The 20,318-nt window shown below is 52.5% G+C and overlaps 1 protein-coding gene across 1 annotated transcript in view; it reads right to left on the bottom strand.

Moving 5' to 3' along the window:
* Positions 1-316: 316 nt before the first annotated feature.
* OTOG (otogelin) overlaps positions 317-20,318 on the bottom strand; it is an 83,364-nt gene continuing 63,362 nt past the window's right edge. The window contains exons 39-56 of the mRNA XM_045557623.1: positions 19,659-19,748; positions 16,378-16,561; positions 13,465-13,685; positions 13,161-13,299; positions 11,439-11,633; positions 11,008-11,220; positions 10,321-10,425; positions 10,063-10,170; positions 9,540-9,641; positions 7,929-8,027; positions 6,779-6,819; positions 5,779-5,854; positions 5,501-5,679; positions 4,651-4,755; positions 4,316-4,435; positions 3,066-3,111; positions 625-704; positions 317-517 (exon numbers count right to left, since the gene is read on the bottom strand). Of these exons, the coding sequence (XP_045413579.1) occupies positions 317-517; positions 625-704; positions 3,066-3,111; positions 4,316-4,435; positions 4,651-4,755; positions 5,501-5,679; positions 5,779-5,854; positions 6,779-6,819; positions 7,929-8,027; positions 9,540-9,641; positions 10,063-10,170; positions 10,321-10,425; positions 11,008-11,220; positions 11,439-11,633; positions 13,161-13,299; positions 13,465-13,685; positions 16,378-16,561; positions 19,659-19,748 (2,304 nt within the window). The remainder of the gene's footprint in view (positions 518-624; positions 705-3,065; positions 3,112-4,315; positions 4,436-4,650; positions 4,756-5,500; positions 5,680-5,778; positions 5,855-6,778; positions 6,820-7,928; positions 8,028-9,539; positions 9,642-10,062; positions 10,171-10,320; positions 10,426-11,007; positions 11,221-11,438; positions 11,634-13,160; positions 13,300-13,464; positions 13,686-16,377; positions 16,562-19,658; positions 19,749-20,318) is intronic.

Raw genomic sequence — 20,318 nt, 5'->3', positions numbered from 1 at the left:
CTGTGGCCAGAGTCACAGATGTGCAGGGTTTGCTACCTGTAGACCAAAGGCCCATTCCTGACTTCAAGCCGGGGCAGAGTTGAGTTCCCTGAGCCCCTAGCTGTGGCACTTTTCCACGTGTGGAGGAGGGTGAGCCCAGGGAGCCAGGATGGGCTGGTGTGTCCCGCTCTGGCCACCCCTGGGGCCTCTGCCCACCCTCCTGTGCTCAGCGCGTATCAGCTTTCTACCACCTTTCACATCCCCGTCCACACTGGGCCAGCTGGAAGCAGAAAGTGGGCGTGACAGAGGTGGTCCAGCCAGCCCTGGCCCCCGGGCCTCAGGACCACTGGCAGGCGCAGTCAGTGGGCTCCTGCACTGTGTAGGGCACCCAGCTGGCGTTGGTGGCACAGAAGAGCTGTATGTAGCGCCGCTGCAGGCCCACCTCACGGCAGCACTTGCAGAAGCGGGCGTAGGTGTTGATGTTGTAGTTGTAGATGCTGGCGGACGGGCACCTCCCGTCGCAGGACACTAGGTTCACCTAGAACGGGCAGGCCAGTGAGCCAGTCTGTGGCGTTCCAAGCACCCCCCCAACCCCCCTCCATGCCCCTCTCTGGCTGCCCCCCCTACCCTGAAGGCACCACGCACCGGCGTGTTGCTCCTGCAGTCATTCTTGCGGATGGTCATGCGGATGGTCACCTTCTTGCAGGAGCGCCCATCCTCCTTACCTGGGGGGACAGGGTGGGAGAGGGAGCCGTGGGTGGGACAGGCTCCCTGGGGGCAGCAGAATGGGCCAGCACGGGGCAGTTAGTGTCATGCTGGAGGGTCCCTCACCCAGCGTCAGCACCCAGGCATTAGTGCCTCTCTCCATAGGGGGAGCCCTTTAACCCCATGTCCAGGAAGGAGGCGGCGTCGGGGAAGGCAAAGACAGCAGTGTAAGCCAGGGAGACAGGAAGCTGCCTGGGAGGTGGCCGGACCCCCTTGAGGACCCCGTGCTAGGGGTAAGGAGCATCTGGGGACAGGGGTAGACTGCCTCCCCACCCCAGCCCCAACGCCTGTCTCTAACCCTTGACGGCAACCCTGGCGTGTCCTCACCTCTCTCTGAGCTTTGGTTTTCCTACAGTGACAGGGCTGCTAGCATTAAGGTTCTATGATTTCCCCGAATGAATGGAAACCCCAGTCTCCAGAAGGATGCTTCTCACAGCAGGTTTTCTCAGTTGCCATATCTATCAAACGGGCAGGGATTCATTTGCCCACCTCACAGAGCTGCTACGGGGATGGACACTGATGAGCCTGGTCCTCTGCCTGGACCACACCTCTCACAGACAACCCATCGGCCAGTCGCATGACTCCGGGACGTCCTTTAGCAACGCACGCCAGTATCTCCTCCCCCAGGTCCTTCCTGATCCCCCTTCCTGACACTGCAATTCCCCCCACCCCTGCCGCCTGCCAGTCCTACCTCGCCTTATATCTGTCCAGGGCGCAGTCACTGTCCTATCAGAGACACGTTTGTAATGACGCTGATGAAGCATAGCTTTAGGGCTTTCTTTTGCACAGGGCCCTTCCACCATTTGTTGAGTTCTCTTCTCATTCTAAACAAAATCCCTTTCATAACTTCATACAGATTTGTCAGGTTGTGTTCTTTTTCTTAACAAAGCCACCCAAACTGAATAAGCTTCAGCCCCTACAAAATTCAATGCATCTATCCTCTTATATATTTTACTTGTTATTCTCTCTCTCCCACTAAAATGTCAGCTCCATGTGGCTCTACAGTGCCTTGAACAGGGCCTGGCACATAGTTGGTGCTCAATAAATATTTGCCAGATGCATGGATCCATTCTGTAACCCTAGGGAGCCCACCAGAAATGGGGTGGAATCCCTTGTTCTGGCCTCTGGGCCTCACCGCAGAGGTTTCCTACCACACTGGGTAGATGGCTCCTGGCCAGAGCTAAGTCCACTCTGTCCCCCACCTCTGCTACAGGAGGCAGGAGAGCTGATGGCTGTCCTGGCCATGGCCCTCTGGTTCCTGGACTGAGACTGGCTGAGTGACCAGCGGGAGCAAAGCGGTGGCGTCACTGGGCATTGGTGGGCGCCAGCTGAGCGAGCACTGCTGAAGCGTTCCCACGCAAGCCCAGGGGACGTGGCTCACCACCCAGCATGCACTGTGGGCTGAATGGCCTTTGCCGGGGGCAGGGAGCAGTGCCCTCCCCATCCCCCACCTCCACAGCTCGGGGGGCCACCCAGCAGGACACTGTTGGCACAGCAACACCGCTGCCTGCCTCCAGTCCAGTGGGCTTCTGGGAGGAGTACCTGGGCGGCAGTGGACACTAACCCATGGAGGAGAGGCAGGGCTAACGGGGACCACCGGAAACAGGGTCCCTGGGGAACCTGGGGAGAGGGACATGGGGCATAGGTCACACGGGGGCACACGGGACATTCAGGGAACATGAGGTTGTGGCTCAGGGATCAGCCTATGAGGCCCTGAGCCCAGCTTCCTTGGAGTATGTGATGTGGACATAAAAGGGCCCTGAATCTATAGCCCAGTGAGGACGGGGTCTGAGTGCCCTGGGGGAGGCTGATTGGGACATGCATGTGTACGTGACTGGGGCTGCAGGTTCTGGGTGGCCAGGGGTCCAGGTGCCAGCTGTAAGGACAGGTGCACAGAGCTCTCTCTCAGACTATGTCGGGAACCCTGGAGACCTGAATCCCACCCAGGAGGCAACGGCAAGACCAGGGCTCCTGACCCAAGGGAGAAGTGATGTGGGGGCACCTGGGCGGGGGGCTTGGGCAGGGGAGGGAGGAGGCAGAGTGGTGAGCAACTGACCTCCTGAATGCAATGTCCCAATGTCCCCTGTCTTCAACAGGAAGCAGAGGCCTTGTCTTAGCATAAGGACATGAACATGGCCTCTGGCCCTCTGGATATTTGTGCCAATGCCACGAGCCCTGTGGCAGGGGGTTATCCCGTCATTTACTCACCCCTGAAGAGCTACCGCTGTAGGTGCCAGGAACCGGGCCCTCTGTCGTCAGACATGCCACCCTGTCCCCCCACCAGAGCCCCTCACCCCTGGGCTCCCGTCATGCTCACTCACACGTCCTGCAGCACCCTTCCAAGGAAGGTACCACGGAGCCCCCGACCTAGAGGGAGAGGGGAGGGAGGTGGGTGGGGAGAGCCTGTCCCAGGCCAGGAGCCAAGATCCCAGAAATAAACAAAACAAGTCCAAGAATCTTGACTCTTCTCCCGCCATGGTGCCCCAGGACAGGAGCTGTGGCCCTTCTGCCCATCAGGCCCTGACCAGAAGAATGGGGCCCCGGTGGGGACAGCTGGCACTAAGGCTGCCTGTGTCCCCAGCAAGGCTGGGCCTGGGTCACGATGGTGCAGGCCTCCTGCCTTTCCCGCAGCAGCTCCCCGCATGCCCTGCTGCCCTCCCCCCATTGTGCTTCTCCGCACAGAGGCCCAGGGAGGGCAGGGGGTCAGGGTCACCCACGCGGGTCAGTGGCCTGGGCTCTATCTCAGCCCTGGATAAGCCACCTCTTTCCTCTGGGATTAGTGTTCCCATCTCCAAAATGGGAGCAATTATCCCTTGCAGCCCTCGCCCTCTGTAGTGAAATGGATAAAACAATGGATGGGATAGTTATTTGTACATAAAAGCGCGCGTGTGTGTGTGTGTGTGTGTGTGTGTGTGTGTGGGAGAGAGAGAGAAAGGGTCTCAGTACATGTCTGTGATTTGTGAACATATATGTGAGAACGTGTGTGTACATGTGTGATTTTGTATTTGTGAGTGTGTATTTGTTTTATAGGGAAGAGAAATACCTCCAAATGATCAATATTAACCTTGGGAACTTTAATAATTCAACAATAACCCCAAACCTTCCAGGAAATCCTTTTCCCTGTGCTGTGCCCTCCCTGAGAGCCGTGCACGCCAGTGCTGCACACCCGCCCGCCCACACGGGACGGGACTGCGCGTCTGCACAGTGCGTGTGTGCACAGAGTGCACCTGTGTGCGCCTTGGGGTGCGATGGGGCGTTGGCGAGCTGAGTGTGTTGATGTTCCTGGCGTGTAAGTGGCAGATGGCCTGTGTTGGTGCCTACAGGAGTTTGCCGAGAACATATGACAGTGTGTGTTTTGGGCACCCGTGTGTGGCCATGTGATATGTGAGGACGCGGGCTGTGATACGGTCAGAGCAAGAGGAAACAATGGTGAGGTATGCGGATCTGGCGTGGCAGTGCCGGCACCACCCCCGGGCGCCCCTCCTCCCACATGCCTGCTCACAGGACCCCACCTGTGCCCCCACCGTCTGAGCCTGGCGTGCGCCTTGCTGCCGGGGGAGGCGGCACTGACCTTGGCACACTCGGTTTCATTGAGCGGTGGGCAGCTGATGGGCGAGCGCACGAGCACGGCGCCCAGCGGGGTACTGCTGCAGTGGTGGCGGGCGCAGTCTGCAATCCAGGACGCCCCGGGCTGGAGGGCACAGAGGTGGGCAATGGGGGCATGTGGCCGGATGGACGGCCTGAGCAAACCGATAGGGCACAGCTCCAAGGACAGGCGCAGCCCAAGACCTGGCACCGTCCAGGACCCTGTCTGCACCCAGCCCTGTCCTCAAAGCCAGGGAGGGCCCTGATCCTAGTGTCACCTCCTGGGACGCCTTCCAGGTGGGCAGTGAGGGGGCGGCTTACCAAGAACAGGGAGGTGGTGCCGTTGGGGAAGGTGAAGAGGCAGGACACATTCCTGCAGGAGCCGCAGCAGGCCGCCAGGTCCCGCGGGTGCTCGTACTCCTGGTTCTGCGGACCGGGGTGGGATGGGACGGGCCTCAGCCAGGTGCCACCTCCACCCTGGCTCTCCCACAGCCTGTGTCCGCGAGAGCCCAGGGCCTGGCTGTGCGTGCTCGGGAAGAGGAATCCCGAGACTCATTCCATCTTGGGCAGGCAGACGGCCCTTACGTCTACCCTAAGCCTCCCTCACTGCTGGTTCCTTACAGCCCAGTGGACAAAGCCTTTTCCCCTTCCAGACGCAGAACTTCCGGTAAGTAAGGGGCCAGTCTTGGTTCATATAAACCTCAACTTGAGGCTCAGTTCCTGTGGGAATTTTGACAAATGACAGACTCTCCCTAAACCTCAGTTTTCTCATCTGAAAAATGGGAATAATTCTAACCTCTTCTATTCAACTGTTATGTATTTAGCCTTTACTGGAAGCCGGTCACTGTCCTAGGTACTGGGCGTGCAGAAGTGCTCAACAAATGGTAGCAACACAAACCAGAAGCATAGAGCACATTCAGTAGGTGTTTAATAAATGTGTGTTCTCTCTGTCAGTACCCACCCTTGCCAGGCCTTAAATCTGTTCGCTTTGTTCCCGCTGTTCCCCTCCTGACCTCTCCCAGCCTAGAAGTCTCTGAGGGCCCCTCGATGTCCCCTCTCCAGAACTGTCCGGGGCCCCTCTGGCTCCGGGAGCACTTAGACCCTGCCAGGCCTCCCTCCTGCCCCACCCGCCCCCACCCCGCGCGGCACCCCACCCCGCGCGGCACCCTACCGCCTCGCAGCGGACGTCGCACAGCACCGAGGTGGTGTTGATCTGGTAGAAGCTGGTGAGAGGGTCGAGCACGTCGGTGCAGCGGGCGGTGTGGCACACGCCGTCTGCCGAGAGCTCCACCACCGTCTGGCCCGGCTGCATCACCCCCAGCTCGCGGCTCAGACACACGGGGGCCTTCACTGGGTGGGTGTACAGGGTGGCAGTGGTCGTCCTGGCTCTGGCTACTCTCGCCCGCCCGGCCCGGCCCTGCCCCTGCCCCGCAGCCTTCCCCCACTCACCGCACTCGTACTTGGCGCAGCCACACACGTTCTCCACGCTGTGCAGGAACTCCTCGTCCAGCTGGGACTTCTCCCACTGGGGGGCAGAGGCAGTCAGCGCCCCAAGGGAGGGGCCTGGACCCACCCTCAGGACCAGTCTGCCACCTGGGGCCCTCTCCGTCAGCCCCTCCCTGTGGTGGGCAGGGAGGGGGCTGGCAGGTTTAGGGCCCTCAGCAGCCTAGAAGCCAAGTCCCAGGGTGGCCCCCGGACCTCCCCGCTGTGCCCACCCCAGATCCCCGTGGGGCCCACACTACTTCCATTCTTTCTTCCCTAGTTTCAGGGAGAAGAGGAGGGATGGGATGGGGAGAGATCAGAGGAAATGTGTGTTGGGGGGGGCTGGGGGACACAGAACCCAGAAAATGACTGTAAATGTAACTTCACATTTCTTAAAGTATTTTCACTCGATGGTTAAGGGCCTGGTTGGATTTCCTGGACTCCAGTCCTGGCTGTGTGATTTACTAGCTTCATGACCTTGACCTTAGCTTCCTTGTTTATACAACTGAGATAATCACAGAATCAACCTCACGGGGATGTCCTGAGAATTAATATGATAATACACACAGAAGGCCTAGGAAAGTTCCTGGCATATAGCTCTCAATAAACATTAGCTACTGTCATGATTATCATCTTCATCATCACCATCATCATCTTCACCATCCCCACCATCCCCACCACCATCACCATCATCATCCTCACCATCTCCACCATCACCATCATCATCACATGATCACCGTCACCATCATCATTGTACTTAATCCTTCCCCCACTCTAAAGCATGATCACGTCCACTTTACAAAGGAGGGCACTGTGCCCAGAACCCAGTGGCAGAGCTTGGGGCAAGAAAACTGACATGCAACCCAGGGTTCCTGGCACTGTGTTGAAGAGCAGGATCTCTAGGGGAGGGACAGAGAGGAAAGAAAGCGGAGGCAGACCAGGGAGGGTGAGAAAAGTGTCTCCATACCAGGTGGCACCGGGGCACTGGGATTGTGTCGCAGTCACACTCTGAAAAACACAAGGGGCCAGGTCCCACCTCACCAAGGATGCCCAGGTAGAAGAGCCCTGGGCCCCCCACATCCCTTGCTGTGGGCACAGCCCCTCCTCTGGCACAGACCCAGCTCCAGCCCCAGCCCAGGGGGAGAGGAGGAAGAGGCCATGATCCCAGCCTCCTTCCATCCCTGGCAGGGGAATCTGCAGCAGCCCTGGCTGGGCAGGTGGGCAGTGACGGATCCTGAACGCCAAGCTCCCCACTGAGTGCGGAGCGAGGACAGACAGGCAGACAGACCAATCATAGGTTTCCTTTTGTCACCTGGATTCATCCGTCTCTCCCCCGGTCCAGAGCCCATTCTAGAGCAGAGCTGGGGCCTCTCCAGGAATAAACATGGCAAGAGTGGAACTTGAGACCATCTGTGTTTCCCAAATGTTAATACATGTTTCGGCAAGCTCAACTTTGCTACTCCTAGCCTGTACCTGTGAGCAGGTCTAAGACGTGAACGGGCTGACTGCTGAGCACTGCTAGCAACTTAAGGGACACACGGCTCTAGCTCCATCAAGAACTGAGAGCTCTGGGTCAGAGTGGCTGTGGATACTCCATCGAGTCACTCATTCATGCAACAAATAGTTTTAAGCATCTACTACGTGCCCAGCTTTTTTTTCTGTGCTCTGGGGACAAAGCAACGAATACAAGAGACTACAATCCCTGCCCTCATTAAGTTTATATTCTAGTGAGGACTGGAAAAAAGACAAGCAAAATATCTGGATGCAAAATAGAGTTTCTCAACTCTTTTTTAAATAACAATTTCATATGAAGCTCACTGGTTTTCATTATTGATCTTGACACTCCTACCTGCCTCTCAAAATGATGTGAAGTGAATTTTACCAAAAATTATGTATACTGTCAGACAGTTGCAATAAAGACTTTTTAAGATAGAAAATCTTTTTGGAATGGGGAACTTGCTTTTCTCCTATAATCCTGGAGAGAAAAAGCTGTAGGAATGTTCCCCATGGAGAGTGGACACAGGAGGGGGAAGGTGATTCTGGTGGCTTCCCCCCAGTGCTCCCAGCCCCTCCTCAGTGGGGGCCCTGAGGTGAGGGTGTCCTGACCAGGGACTTACCACAGGACTTGTAGGGGCAGCAGCGGTCTGGGCTCCACACCTCCACCAGGGCAGTGCCCATGCCACACTGCACTTGGGGGCAGCGGAAGCTCTCGCACGCTGCAGGGGAGGGCAGGCAGGCAACACGTCAGGCACGACACCTTGGAGTGGGAATCCTCAGCAATGCAACACTGGCCACGGAGGGGGAGCCTCCCAGCTCCTCTCTAGGTACCCCCACCATCCTCAGACACTCTGTGGGACGGGAGCCCTGGGAAAGAGTCTGGGTGCCCAGTCTCCCCATGGAGTTCCTAATAAAATTATTGGCACAGGCAAAGGTAATCAAGTGGTGTTTCAAAAGTTATGAGGAGGTTGGGCTTGGTGATTCATGCCTATAATCCTAGCACTTTGGGAGGCCGAAGGTGGAGGACCGTTTGAGGCCAGGAGTTCAAGACCAGCTTGAGCAAGAGTGAGACTCTCTACAAAAAATAGAAAAATTAGCTGGGCATGCTGGCATGCACCTGTAATCCCAGCTACTCGGGAGGCTGAGGGAGGGGGATCACTTGAGCCCAGGAGTTTGAGGTTGCTGTGAGCTATGATGATGCCACCACACTCTAGCCCATGCAACAGAGAAAGACCCTGTCTCAAAAACAAAATAAAATAAGTTATGAGGGAGAGAGAGAGAAGGACATTTGCATAGTGTCAAAGTAATGGGTTACTTTCTGGTTAAAAGAGGAAAAACGTAAATGCAGGATGGAGGGCTCAGTGGTCCCCTCCCTAACCTGGGCCAATGTCAACATCAGTTGCATTGGCTCCACCCGAGAGCTTGTGTCTCCTAAGGTGATGTACTATGACATTGGAGCGATCAGGGTTGCCCTGGGGTGTCCTGGTGGAGGTCCCTCACCTACACTGCTCCATGCAAATGAGGTTCGCTTAACGTTTTTCCTACAATCAGTGGGCAAAGCAATTTTTGTAAATTGAGTCATATTTAAATTTAATCATTTATTCATTTTCATTCATTAGGTTTGCTTAAAGTCTATCATGCTGCCTATATTATGCTTAATAACTGCTATTGAGGTACTGTGTTCATAGTAATAATACATACAATATCAAGGTACTATGAACATAGAACATAGTATGTATGTCACACATACAGGTACTATTAAAAATATTAAAAGGGTTTACTTTATTTATTGTTGCAAAACAAAAGAGCTTCAGAGGCTTTGAAACATAGGGCCTTCTGGGATACAGCCTCCATGAGTGGGTAATATGTGCCAACACAGTGGCAAAAAGGATCCTGACCTTGCAAATGAGGACTACATATCAATGCTGGGGGTACTGGAGGCAACTAAGCATTTGCCCTTCAACCCAAGCCTCCCTGTAGCCCTTGGGGGCCTCAACAGAGGGGACAGGCCTAGAGTCCCCACCATGCAGCTCTCATAGCCTGGCCCAGCTTTTTTGGGTAGGGCTTTAGCTGCTCCGCCCTTAAGAGCTCACCACCCAGGAGCTCCTTGCTGCTCCCCGTTCAACTCCCATAGTCCTGAGGGTGAGGACTTTGTGAAGGGGCCCAGCGGGCATGGAAAGGTCCTAGAACTCCTTCCCACTGTGGCCCACCATGTTCCCAGCAGGACTCACCACACTGGTACAGAGGGCAGCAGAGCTCTGTGGTGTTCCTGTGCACGGTGAGCACCTCCCCTTCCTGACACTCAGGGATGGGATCTGGACAGTCACCACAGGCTGAGGGGGAAGGGCCAACACTGTCACAGCAGTCCTCCTCATGGGGACTTGGTACAGAGCAGGTTGCTGGGAGCACACCTCAACAACCCAGGTGTAGCAGGAGCTAAACTAATAGCAACATTTTATGGTCTTATGTGACCTGTTCTGGAATCAGAACACAGAAGTTCTTCCTTCATGTCCACCCAAAGTCTTACACGAAACAGGCACCAGTTTCTTCATGCTCAGTAATATAGAGGGGGATGTGGAGTTGGTTTCATCTTTCTCCTACACTGCTTCCTGGACAGTGAGCTCATCCTTCTCCCTACACTAACCCACCTGAAGACCCCCAGCCTTCCCTCCCGGCCGCCCAAGAAATCAGGGATGAGAACAGGGTCAACTGCGATCCAGCTGTGTGCACTGACATCTGATGGGGTCTACCCACCGCAGAAGTAGGAGGTGCAGCAAGAGTCCCCCAGGTGGCCTGCGATCAGGGTCTGGTCCTGGCGGCAGCTGGGGATCAGCTCTGCCTCACACAGATCTGGGTCACACTCTGAGGAAAAGGCAGAATTTAGGCACCAGGAGCAGAATCTGCCTGGCCAAGCCTGGGCTCCTGCCCTGGCTCTGCCCTGATCTCCAGCCATAACCCAGCCCCCAGCACTGTCTTTCCCCCATCCCCCAGTCATCTCCTTCCCTCTCTCACCGCAGCTGTAGCTGGGGCAGCAGGAGTCCTCCTGGAAGTGAGTGAGGAGGCGGTGGCCTGGCTGGCAGGTGGGGGCGAGGCCCTCACACAGAGTCTGGTTGCACACTGGCCCAGGGGCCACAGGGTCTGTCACCTGGAGGCCAGGATGTCCTCTCCATGCTCCAGCACTGTCCACATCCTAGACACCTGGCCCCTACTACTCCCCCTGGTCCCCAGGACCCACACCCATGGAAGGGGCCTTTGAGGGTCACACGGGTGTCCAGGACTAGGACAGAAGAGCAACAAGAGCTAACACTCACCCAGATGGGCCATGTGCCAGCTGCTGTTATAAGCCAGTGTAAGCTTATGTAATTCTCGCAACAACCCCCAAAGTGGGTACTATTATCAGCCTCATGTCACAGGACAGCCAACAAAAGCACAGAGGATGCTAAATGATTTGCCTGAGGTCACAGGCTACAGGTGGTGAGGGAGGAGTCAGCCAGGTTGCGTGGCCCCAGAGCACCACTGCACATTGACTCAGAAGTCCCGGCGCCTGCCCCCCAGGGAGGTTCTCCACTCCCCCAGCTCACCCCCACAAGACGCTCTAATTTTCCCAGGCCTTGTCGTGTCCGTCATTGTTGGTGGGCAGGACTAGAGCCTTTTAACTGTCCTACAGTTGAGGTCCAGGGAAGCGGAGGTGGGACTCACCACAGACAGTTCCCAGGCAGCAGGGGTCCTCAGTGGGCAGGAGCAGGGCCACCTCCCCGAAGCGTGGGCAGCTCTCAGGGCGGGGGTCTGGGCAGCCCAGGTCCACTGGGATGATGGTGTCTTGGGCTTGGCACTGGTGCTGGCAGCAGCCGCTGAGGGAGCTGTTCCAGGTCTCCCCAAGGGCCCGAGGCACCCCCGTGCTGTCAGTGCAGGCTGCAGCAGGTGCATGGCAGGGTGCAGGGGACTGAGGAAGTGGGGGAGACCCAGCCTGTCCCAAGCTAGACCCTCACTGGGATACTGAACCCTCCCCTCCAAGCAGACCTGGAGGGACACCGATGGGCTCAGCCATGGGCAGCAGGGAGGCACAGAAGACCCTAGGTGAGGCCAGCTTTGGAAGGCCCTGCTTGGACAGGGCACAGGGAGGAACCTACCACACTTGTCCTCAGGGATGCAGAGAGCAGAGTGGCGCCGGTGCAAGATGGTGCCCTCAGAGCAGACACAGCCCTCGCCCAGCACCTGGCACTGCTCCGGGTCCAGTGGGCCCAGCATCCCGTCCTGGCACGTCTCGGGGGGCTCACAGGCTGCCACACATGCCTGGTATGTGGAGTCACTGGAGCACAGGAAGGCTGCAGGGGCACAGTGGGCACCAGGCCTAGCTCAGACCCCAGTAAGGCTCCCCATTGAGGGCCAAAAGAACAGGAAGGGGTGAGGAGGGGGCTCAGGGCGTCATCAAAATGTCTCAGCAGAGAGTGCATAAAATCAAGGGGCTTGGTATCATCACCTCCTCCTTAGATCAGGAGTCAGCAAAGTACAGCCCACAGCCCAAATCCAGCCTGCTGTCTGTTTTTGCAAATAAAGTTTTATTGGAACACAGCCACGCCCATTCATTTATATATTGTCTGCAGCATTTATATATTATGTGCATTTATATATTGTCTGTTTTTGTACTAAAAGGGTAGAGTTGAGTAGCTGTGACTGAGACCATATGGCTCACAAATCCTCAGATACCTACTACCTGGCCCCTTCCAGAAAAATTTGTTGACACCTTGCTCTAGAACAGTGGTTTCAAACCTTCTTGATTGTAAAAGTAAATTTTACACTGTGGTCCAAAACACACAAACATGTAGAACAGTGGTCCTCAAACCTGACTGCAAAAGAATCACTTGAAAGCTTTTGAAATGCTATCGCTAGGACCCCATCCCAAACCAGTTGAATCTCTGATTATAGGGCCCAAGCATTAATACTTTTTGTTCTTTTTTTTTTTTCCTCAAAAATCCAACTTATTCACTTTCCACGCATTAATACTTTTTGAAGTTCCCTGGGTGATTTCAAAGGGTACTCAGGATTGAAAATCACTGACATATTGAAACAAAAAAAAAGCTCTTTCATGAAATAATAAGTAAACTTTCTATGCTCGATGTACACTGGGATTTTTTTTATTCTATTCTATTGCATTTTTTTTAAATGCTGGTGCCCAAAATTGATTTCATACCCCGAGTCAGGATCCACAGTTTGAAAAACACCTGTCACATTGTAGGTGTGGCCTTCCCGTGAGCTGTTCCCAGCCTTTCTGGACGTGCTCACATTTGTAAATCAAATGATTCTAGCCCAGGCCCTACCCCATGCATCAAACCCAGTGAGGGTGAAGAGGAGGTGGGTCTCATTTCCATCCTCAAGGAGGGAGGGGAGAGACCAAAAGAAGAGAAAGATGAGCAAAAATTGAGTGACGGGAACAAGCAGTTACTGGGCAGTGACCGTGTACCAGGCGTGTGTGACGCAGTAGGCACATGTCACCTCCTATCATCTTCAAAACAACCTTAAGAGGGAGCTATTATTACTGTCCCCATTTTACAGAGAAGAAACTCAAAGAAATTCACTAATAAATAAAAATAAATTGTTATGTATGAATGTACTAATATAAATTATAATAAAATTGTTCACTAATACAAAATGTTTCTATTTTATATGCAAAAATTAAGTATAAATATAAACATAAAACATTTATAAATGCATTAATATAAACAAATGAATGAATGATTAAATCTGGAAACGTGTAGACATGAACTTGGGTCTGGGAGGCTTTTCCCGCTCTGACAGCAGATGGGAACAATAGTCACAATGTAGGAGACCACCCCCCCTTCTCCTCAACTCACGGCAGTAGTCGGAGCGCCGCCACTCTATGCACACGTGGAACTTGTGGCACATGGCCACGTACACGGTCAGTGCCACACAGGGCTGCTGCACGTACTTGGTGTCCCGGATCCACAGCTCACAGAACGACTCCGGGGAGACCTGGGCACATGCATCAGGCAGCGCTGTCTACTCTGCCACCCCACGTCCCAGGGCCCGGCTCCTCCCAGCCCTGCCCAGGGGGAACAACAGGCTTGTGCAGGTAGGTGCAACCATCCCCAGCCAGCCTGGAAGGTCGCCCCAGCACCGGGCCCTGTTGGCACATACAAAGCGGTGGCAGGCGCTGAAGGTGCGGTTGGACACCATGCGAAGGCAGGGCGAGCAGTCAGCCGTGGCGCAGCTGTCGGGGCGGAAGCGGGTCTGGCCCACTGAGGTCAGGGAGCTGGGCACTTGCCAGCTTTCCAGAAAAGGAAAAGGGTCCTCGGCACTGCCCACCACAGAGCCATCCTGCAGGGTGAGGTCATTGGCTGCATCTCCATCACAGATACCTGAAAGGGGCAGAATGATCCCAACAGCCACACTAATCACTACCACTCCCAGGTCCCCAGCTCTCACTCTGCATATTCTTCACATCAATTCTTTGAGGCCAGTAATACCATCACCCCCATGTAATAGATGAGGGAAATGAGGCACAGGGAAGCTAGGAAAACTGCTATGTAAGAAAATGTCTTTGTCGGCCGGGCGCGGTGGCTCATGCCTGTAATCCTAGCACTCTGGGAGGCCGAGGCGGGTGGATCACTCGAGGTCAGGAGTTCGAGACCAGCCTGAGCAAGAGCGAGACCCCGTCTCTACTAAAAATAGAAAGAAATTATCTGGACAACTAAAAATATATATAGAAAAAATTAGCCGGGCATGGTGGTGCATGCCTGTAGTCCCAGCTACTCGGGAGACTGAGGCAGGAGGATCGCTTGAGCCCAGGAGTTTGAGGTTGCTGTGAGCTAGGCTGACGCCACGGCACTCACTCTAGCCCGGGCAACAAAGCGAGACTCTGTCTCAAAAAAAAAAAAAAAAAAAAAAAAAAGAAAAGAAAAGAAAATGTCTTTGTCGTTGGGAAAAACACCAAAGTATTTAGGGATAAAGAGAAACAATGTCTTGAACTTCTTTCAAATGGTCCAGAAAAATTGTGTGTGTGTGTGTGTGTGTGTGTGTGTGTATTGCATATGCATATAAAATGTATACACACACAGAGAAAGAGAAGCAAATGGGGCAAAATATGAACAAATAGTACATCTGAGTAAAAGGTATTAGTAAAGGTATTAAGGGAGTCCCTTACACTATCTTGGCAACTTCTATGTTTGACATTATATCAAAATAAAGTTATCCCAAAACTCTGCCTTAGCAGAGCTTGCTAGCTAATTATATCAACTGTTTCCTCTTCTTCCTGGGCAGTCGGCCTGTCTTTCCCAGACTCCCTTGTAAGTGGGTGAGAACAGCTAACTGAGTCCCAGCCATCATTGTGTGAGTGAAGGTGCTGGCACCACCTCCAGGCCTGGTCCAGAAAACCTTCCCAACTGTCTCTCCTTCTGTGAAGTTGGAAGCTCATGTTGACAATGGCAGAGCCACAAGATGGAAAGGACCTGGGTCTGTGAATCATTGCCAACCATGTGGAAACTTACCTGCATAAGCAATTAGCTTCTGTTGCGTTGAACACTGAGATGGGGATAGGGGTGAAGTTTATCTGTTCCAGCTTCTAATGTGATGCGAACTTCCAGTTTCATCCCTCACACAGTCTGCAGACTCCAGACACACACTCCCCTGCCTGTGACTTTGCTCAAGCTGCTCTCTCTGCCTGAAATGTTTTCTCAGATGTCCCTCCTTCAAGGACCCCTCAGCTGCACCATCCATGACTTGCCCAGTTCTGTGTAACAGCCACTGGTGTGCAGGCATGCCTTTCACACAAGGTTGTAGCTCTCTGAGTGCAAACATTCACTTTCCTTTAGATTCTCATTTGTTTCCGCATTCCCCCAAGATGCCTAGCAGAGTGCCCGGATAGCAAGTGTTAGTTCAGTTAAATGGAGATAGAAATGATCTGACTTCTGCTCTGACACCTCCAACCACCATCCTGTGAATATAAAGCCTGATTGGGGGCAACACTCAGATTTTATTAATGGTCCCAATGGTCACATTTTGCATCTTGACTCTGAGTCACTGAGGGGTGTCACAAAGGTATCCTAGGGAGATGTGGGCTCACCAGGCTACTGCTACCCACAGTGCTCTTTGCAGAGCTGAGGGGAGAAGAAGAAAGAAATGGTGAGAAAGGATGGTGGTGGTGGTGGGGGAATATGTGTGTGTAAGGAGAGGTGTGTGTGTCAGTGAGAATGGAAACTCCATAAAACAGGGATTTTCTCTGTTTTGCTCATTGTTCTGTCCCCAGGAACTGGTACATAGTAAATACATATTGCATAAAGGAAAGAATGAGCACAGAGTTGACTTACATTTGTTAGTGAATGTGCAGAGGGCATTTTGAATGCAGGGCCATGAAAGGAATGAACGCGAGGGGTGCAGGTGGAGGATGGAGGGTGTGCATATGTGTGTGTGTGTGTGTATAAGTGTCCCTATGTCACCCATCATCACAATCATGGCAGTCTGTCACGGAGCTCCCCATCGGTGCCCATACACTTGTGCCCCTGCAAGGAGAAGCAGCCCACATCCAGACTCCTCTTCTACCCCTTTTCTCATCAAAATCCATCCAGTCCCCTAGAGCATGCTCTCTGCAACCATGCTATGGCCAGAAGAGCACTAGTTCTGTGTGTTACGACAGCTCTGCTGTGTGACCGTAGGCAAGCCACTTAACCTCTCTAAGCTGCCTTTCTTCTTTAGTTCTATGGGGATTCGAATGGCTACCTCTCAGGGCTGTCATGTGGATGGCCTAGAAAAAGTGAGATCCGGGTGTGGAAGTGCCCAGGCATGGGCTCATGGGAGGGGTTATCTGGCATGTGGAGGCTGTCAGGGAAGCTGACAGACAATCTTGGCTTAAGTGACAACTGGCCGAGGCCAGAGCCACGCACAGTCTCCCTGCTGGCAGCTTCAGCCTCAGAACACAAGACATGAGGCCTCCCTGCCCTGGCCCACCTCTGGCCTGGTACTGCTTCCCAGCCTTTCCTGGTCCAGGGAACTCATGTCTGGGGCAGAGGAGGACCTGGGAAGCATCCCCCTCCCCCCAGCTGGGTCCCACCTCACCGCACAGGCCACGGCCCTGGGCCTCACTGGCTTTGCTGGTCTCCAGGATCATGAGTCCGGAGCTGTGGAGCCACTGGATCTGGATGAGGGAGGGTGTCCGGATCAAGTACATGTGGCCTGTGTCCTCAATTCTGAACCCATACCTGCTCACCGGTGGCCACACCGGCTGCGAGTCCACAGTCACCTTGGGGGGAGGTTCAGTGTGAGCACAGCTTGTCCATCCATCTATCGTCTGACAAACATTTATTAAGCACCTGCTCTGTGCCAGGCTCTATTTCAGGCACATGCAGCCAAGATGCAGTCCAAGATGGCCTGTGAGAACTCTGAAAATATTTTTTATGAGGAAAAAAACCGATAAAACAAGAAATGCAACAGCAGGAGGTAGGTTGCATCTTACTACCCAAATAAACGCAAATCCTGAGGCGTTTGAATCACTCTCATCTTTCCTGATCCCATTCAGATCACTTCTTCTGGGATATTTTCCCTAAATGCCCAACCTTAGGGTTACACACTCCTTCTCTGGGGTCTCCTTTACCTCTGTGCTGACCATCAGGATAGGATATATTTGTTCCCTCATCAGGACGCCCAGTGGACTGTGAGTTTCTTAAGATCAGAAACTATGTCTGATTCATCTTTGAGTCCCCAGCACCTGCCTTTGGGCCTGACATAAACTGGAGGCTCAGTCAATATTTGTTAAATATGTGACACTTCCTAATTCTCACAAACACTTTAAATTCTAAACTACAATCTCTACTACATATTGGCAATGTCAAATTTCAATGTATCATGGATTATTAGTTTTACACTATAAATGGGAGATGAAAAGATTAAGATTTAAAAATATTTAGGACTTAACCTCCTCCCTTCAAGATTCAACTGTTTTATTAACCACTTTGCCAATTATCCAGTACATAAACTGCTGTGTTCAGGGAGCCCAAGCCCAGGAGTCAGGAAACTCTGTGACCTTGGGAAAGTCTGTGGCTCTGTCATAGCCTGAGCCTTCCTGTTTGTACAGACGGGGGCTTGGGCTTCACCATCCATGAGCACTCTCTGAGTCTGGGAGTTAAGCATCCACATCTGAAGCCCAGAGATCCTCAGCTGTGTCCATAGGGCTCCAAGTCCACATAAGAACAAAGGACAAAAGTTTCAAAATTAACCCCAGCAAGATGATTTTCAGAAATCAACAAGCTGATCCTAAGTTTATATGAAAAGATAAAGGAATGAGAATAGCTAAAACAATTTTGTAAAAGAAAGCAACTGGAAGACACAAACTACCTGACTTTAAGTAACAGTAATCAAGACAGTGTGGCATTGGTGAGAGGATAGATTACTGGGACAAAAAGAAAAGTCCATAAATAATACCAAGCATTAGTGGTCAATTGATTTTTAATAAGGTTTCAAAGATAATTCAATGGAGAGAGAATATGGGGCTGGCACAATGGAATTCACATTTGAAAAAAATGAATTTTGACCTATACCTTGCACTATTTATAAAAAGTAACTTAAAAGGCAACATACACCTAAAAGTAATACCTAAAACTATAAAACTTCTAGAAGAAAACATAAGAGAAAATTTTTGTGACCTTGGTTTGTTAGGTACAACAACCTAAATCCTGATCCATAAAAGAAAAAATTGATAAATTGGACTACATCAAAATTAAAAACTTCTGCCTTTTGAAAGATGCTGGTAGGTTAATGAAAAGGCATGCTGCAGAATGGAAGATAATATTTATATCTGATAAAGAACTTGTGTTTATAATAAAATATACAAAGAATTCTCAAAACTCAATAAAGCAACACAATCTTTAAGTGTGCAAAAGATTTGAACAGACACTTCACCAAAGAGCATATATTATAACATGGAGAATAAGACCATGAAAGGATGCTCAACATCATCAGTAATTAAGGAAAGGCAAATTAAAACCACAATGAGGCACTATCACACACCTATTAGAATGACTAAACAGACGAATACTAGCAAGCGCTGGCAAGGATGCTACTGGAGCTCTCTCATACGCCGCTGGTGGGAAGGCAAAATGCCCGCTTTGGAAAACAGCTTGGCAAGTACTTTAGTTAAACATACCCCTAACATACAACCCAGAAATCCACTCCTGGGGACTCTACCCATACACAACTTGTATGTAAATGTTTATAGGCAGGGTTATTTGTTATCGACCAAAATGGAGACACCCCAGATATCTTGCAATTGGTGAATGGATGTGGTATCTCCATATAAGGGAATTTTATTCAATGATACAAAGGAACGAACCACAGATCTATGCAACAACATGGGTGAGTCTCACCATATACTCTGGTTCGATTTATATGCCATTCTGGGAAAGGTAAAACTACAGGGACAGAAGACAGTGGTTGTCAGGAGGTGGGAGGGGAGTTGACAACAATCGGGGGTGACGAAACTGTTCTATATCATGATTGTGGGTGGTGGTTACATGACTGTAGGTGTTTGTTAAAACTTTTAGATTTGTCTACTATACAGGGAGAATTTTACTATATATAAATTATACCTTAATTTTTCAAAATGAAAAAAAAAACACCTAAGGAATGAAACTCAGGAAGGTTTTTGCTGAAGCCTCCGTCTCGTGGAAAACCCACTTTCCTAAGCTTCATTCCTGAGAGCTCCACAGTGTGCTGGACCCTGTGCTGTGTCCAGGGGCAGCTTCCAACAGAAAGGCTGCAGGTCTTGGCTCAGAAATGGGGGTTGGGGGTCACGACTTTGGGACCTGAGAAGACAAATCAGTCCCTCTCACCCACCCGCTGGGAGGAGCAAAGGGAGGCCCTCTCCGGGGGGTGGGGGACTCCGCACAGGGTGGGCTATTGTTGGACACTCCGGCCTCCCTGACAGAGATGGACTTAATGTGAAGCTAATGAACCTTAAATTCAGGGCTCCTCACTTATATAGCCCCCCTTTTGAAGGGGCCCTAGTAATAATGTGTTCACATGGCCATATATTTTTGTAAAAATCATAAAGGTGAGATAGTTTGGCCACAACTATTTAAGGCCACTGTCTCTTGCCATTCCGACTTCCTCTCTGTCACAATATGTCTCCTGGTACACTTCCTCCCCTAACGTTAGAGTGGCCACAAGCATTCTAACTGCAATCACTTCCAAATATATCTAATTTTGCATTATTGTTTTAAGAGGGTCCCCTCCCCACCCCTGCCCCCAATCATGACTAAGCCTCAAGGCCCCTCCACCCCTGGGCGCCCTGCCCTCAGCTAACTGCTGCCCTGCCCTGCAGCCTTGCTCTTTGATGCGCTCACCTTCCTGTTGAAGCGGTCAATGGTGATCTGATGGGCCAGGTGAGTCACATTCAGCATCACCAGACAGAACGGGGGCCAGTTCAGATGTCCCTGCAGAGAAAGCCCGGCCCTCATCAACCTAGAGCCGTGTCCTCCATCCCCCTCCAAGTGAGGAGGTGCAGCAAGTATGATCACACTCTCCGCCCACCCCCTCGCCATGCCAGGGACACCGTCAGGGCTGTGCAGAATCTCACGGAACATTTCTGACTCCACCTGACCTCATGCAAGCCCAGCCAAAAAAAAAGAAAAGAAAAAAGCTGGCTCCTTCCACTTGGCTCATGAGGGCATCCTAGTAGAAGATCCCTACAGCTGGCACCTGTGACCACAGGCCTCATCCTTGCAATGACATCCCAGCTCCTCTGCCTCCAGCACCAGCCCACACCGGCCTAGGAAGCCGGCACAGCTGGGAACTGCACGGCCCCCAGGAAGGGCCAGGCGGTGGCACAGTCCACGCAACTCTTTCCCCCAGTCACCCAGAAAGCCGTCCCCTGGGAGGCCCTGTCCACTGCAGGAGACTCCTGGGAGACAGAGGGACCTGCCGCAGGGGCTTCCACATCTGTGTTTGCCTCTGGCACCCCTCAAATCCCAGCTCACTGCCGTGTCTCCCCTCTAAACCTAGCC

This window comes from Lemur catta, chromosome 7, assembly GCF_020740605.2.
Source record: "Lemur catta isolate mLemCat1 chromosome 7, mLemCat1.pri, whole genome shotgun sequence".
Classification (NCBI taxonomy): Eukaryota; Metazoa; Chordata; class Mammalia; order Primates; family Lemuridae; genus Lemur; species Lemur catta.
The sequence above is the reverse complement of the archived record's forward strand: the minus strand, read 5'-3'. Positions and strand labels throughout refer to the sequence as shown.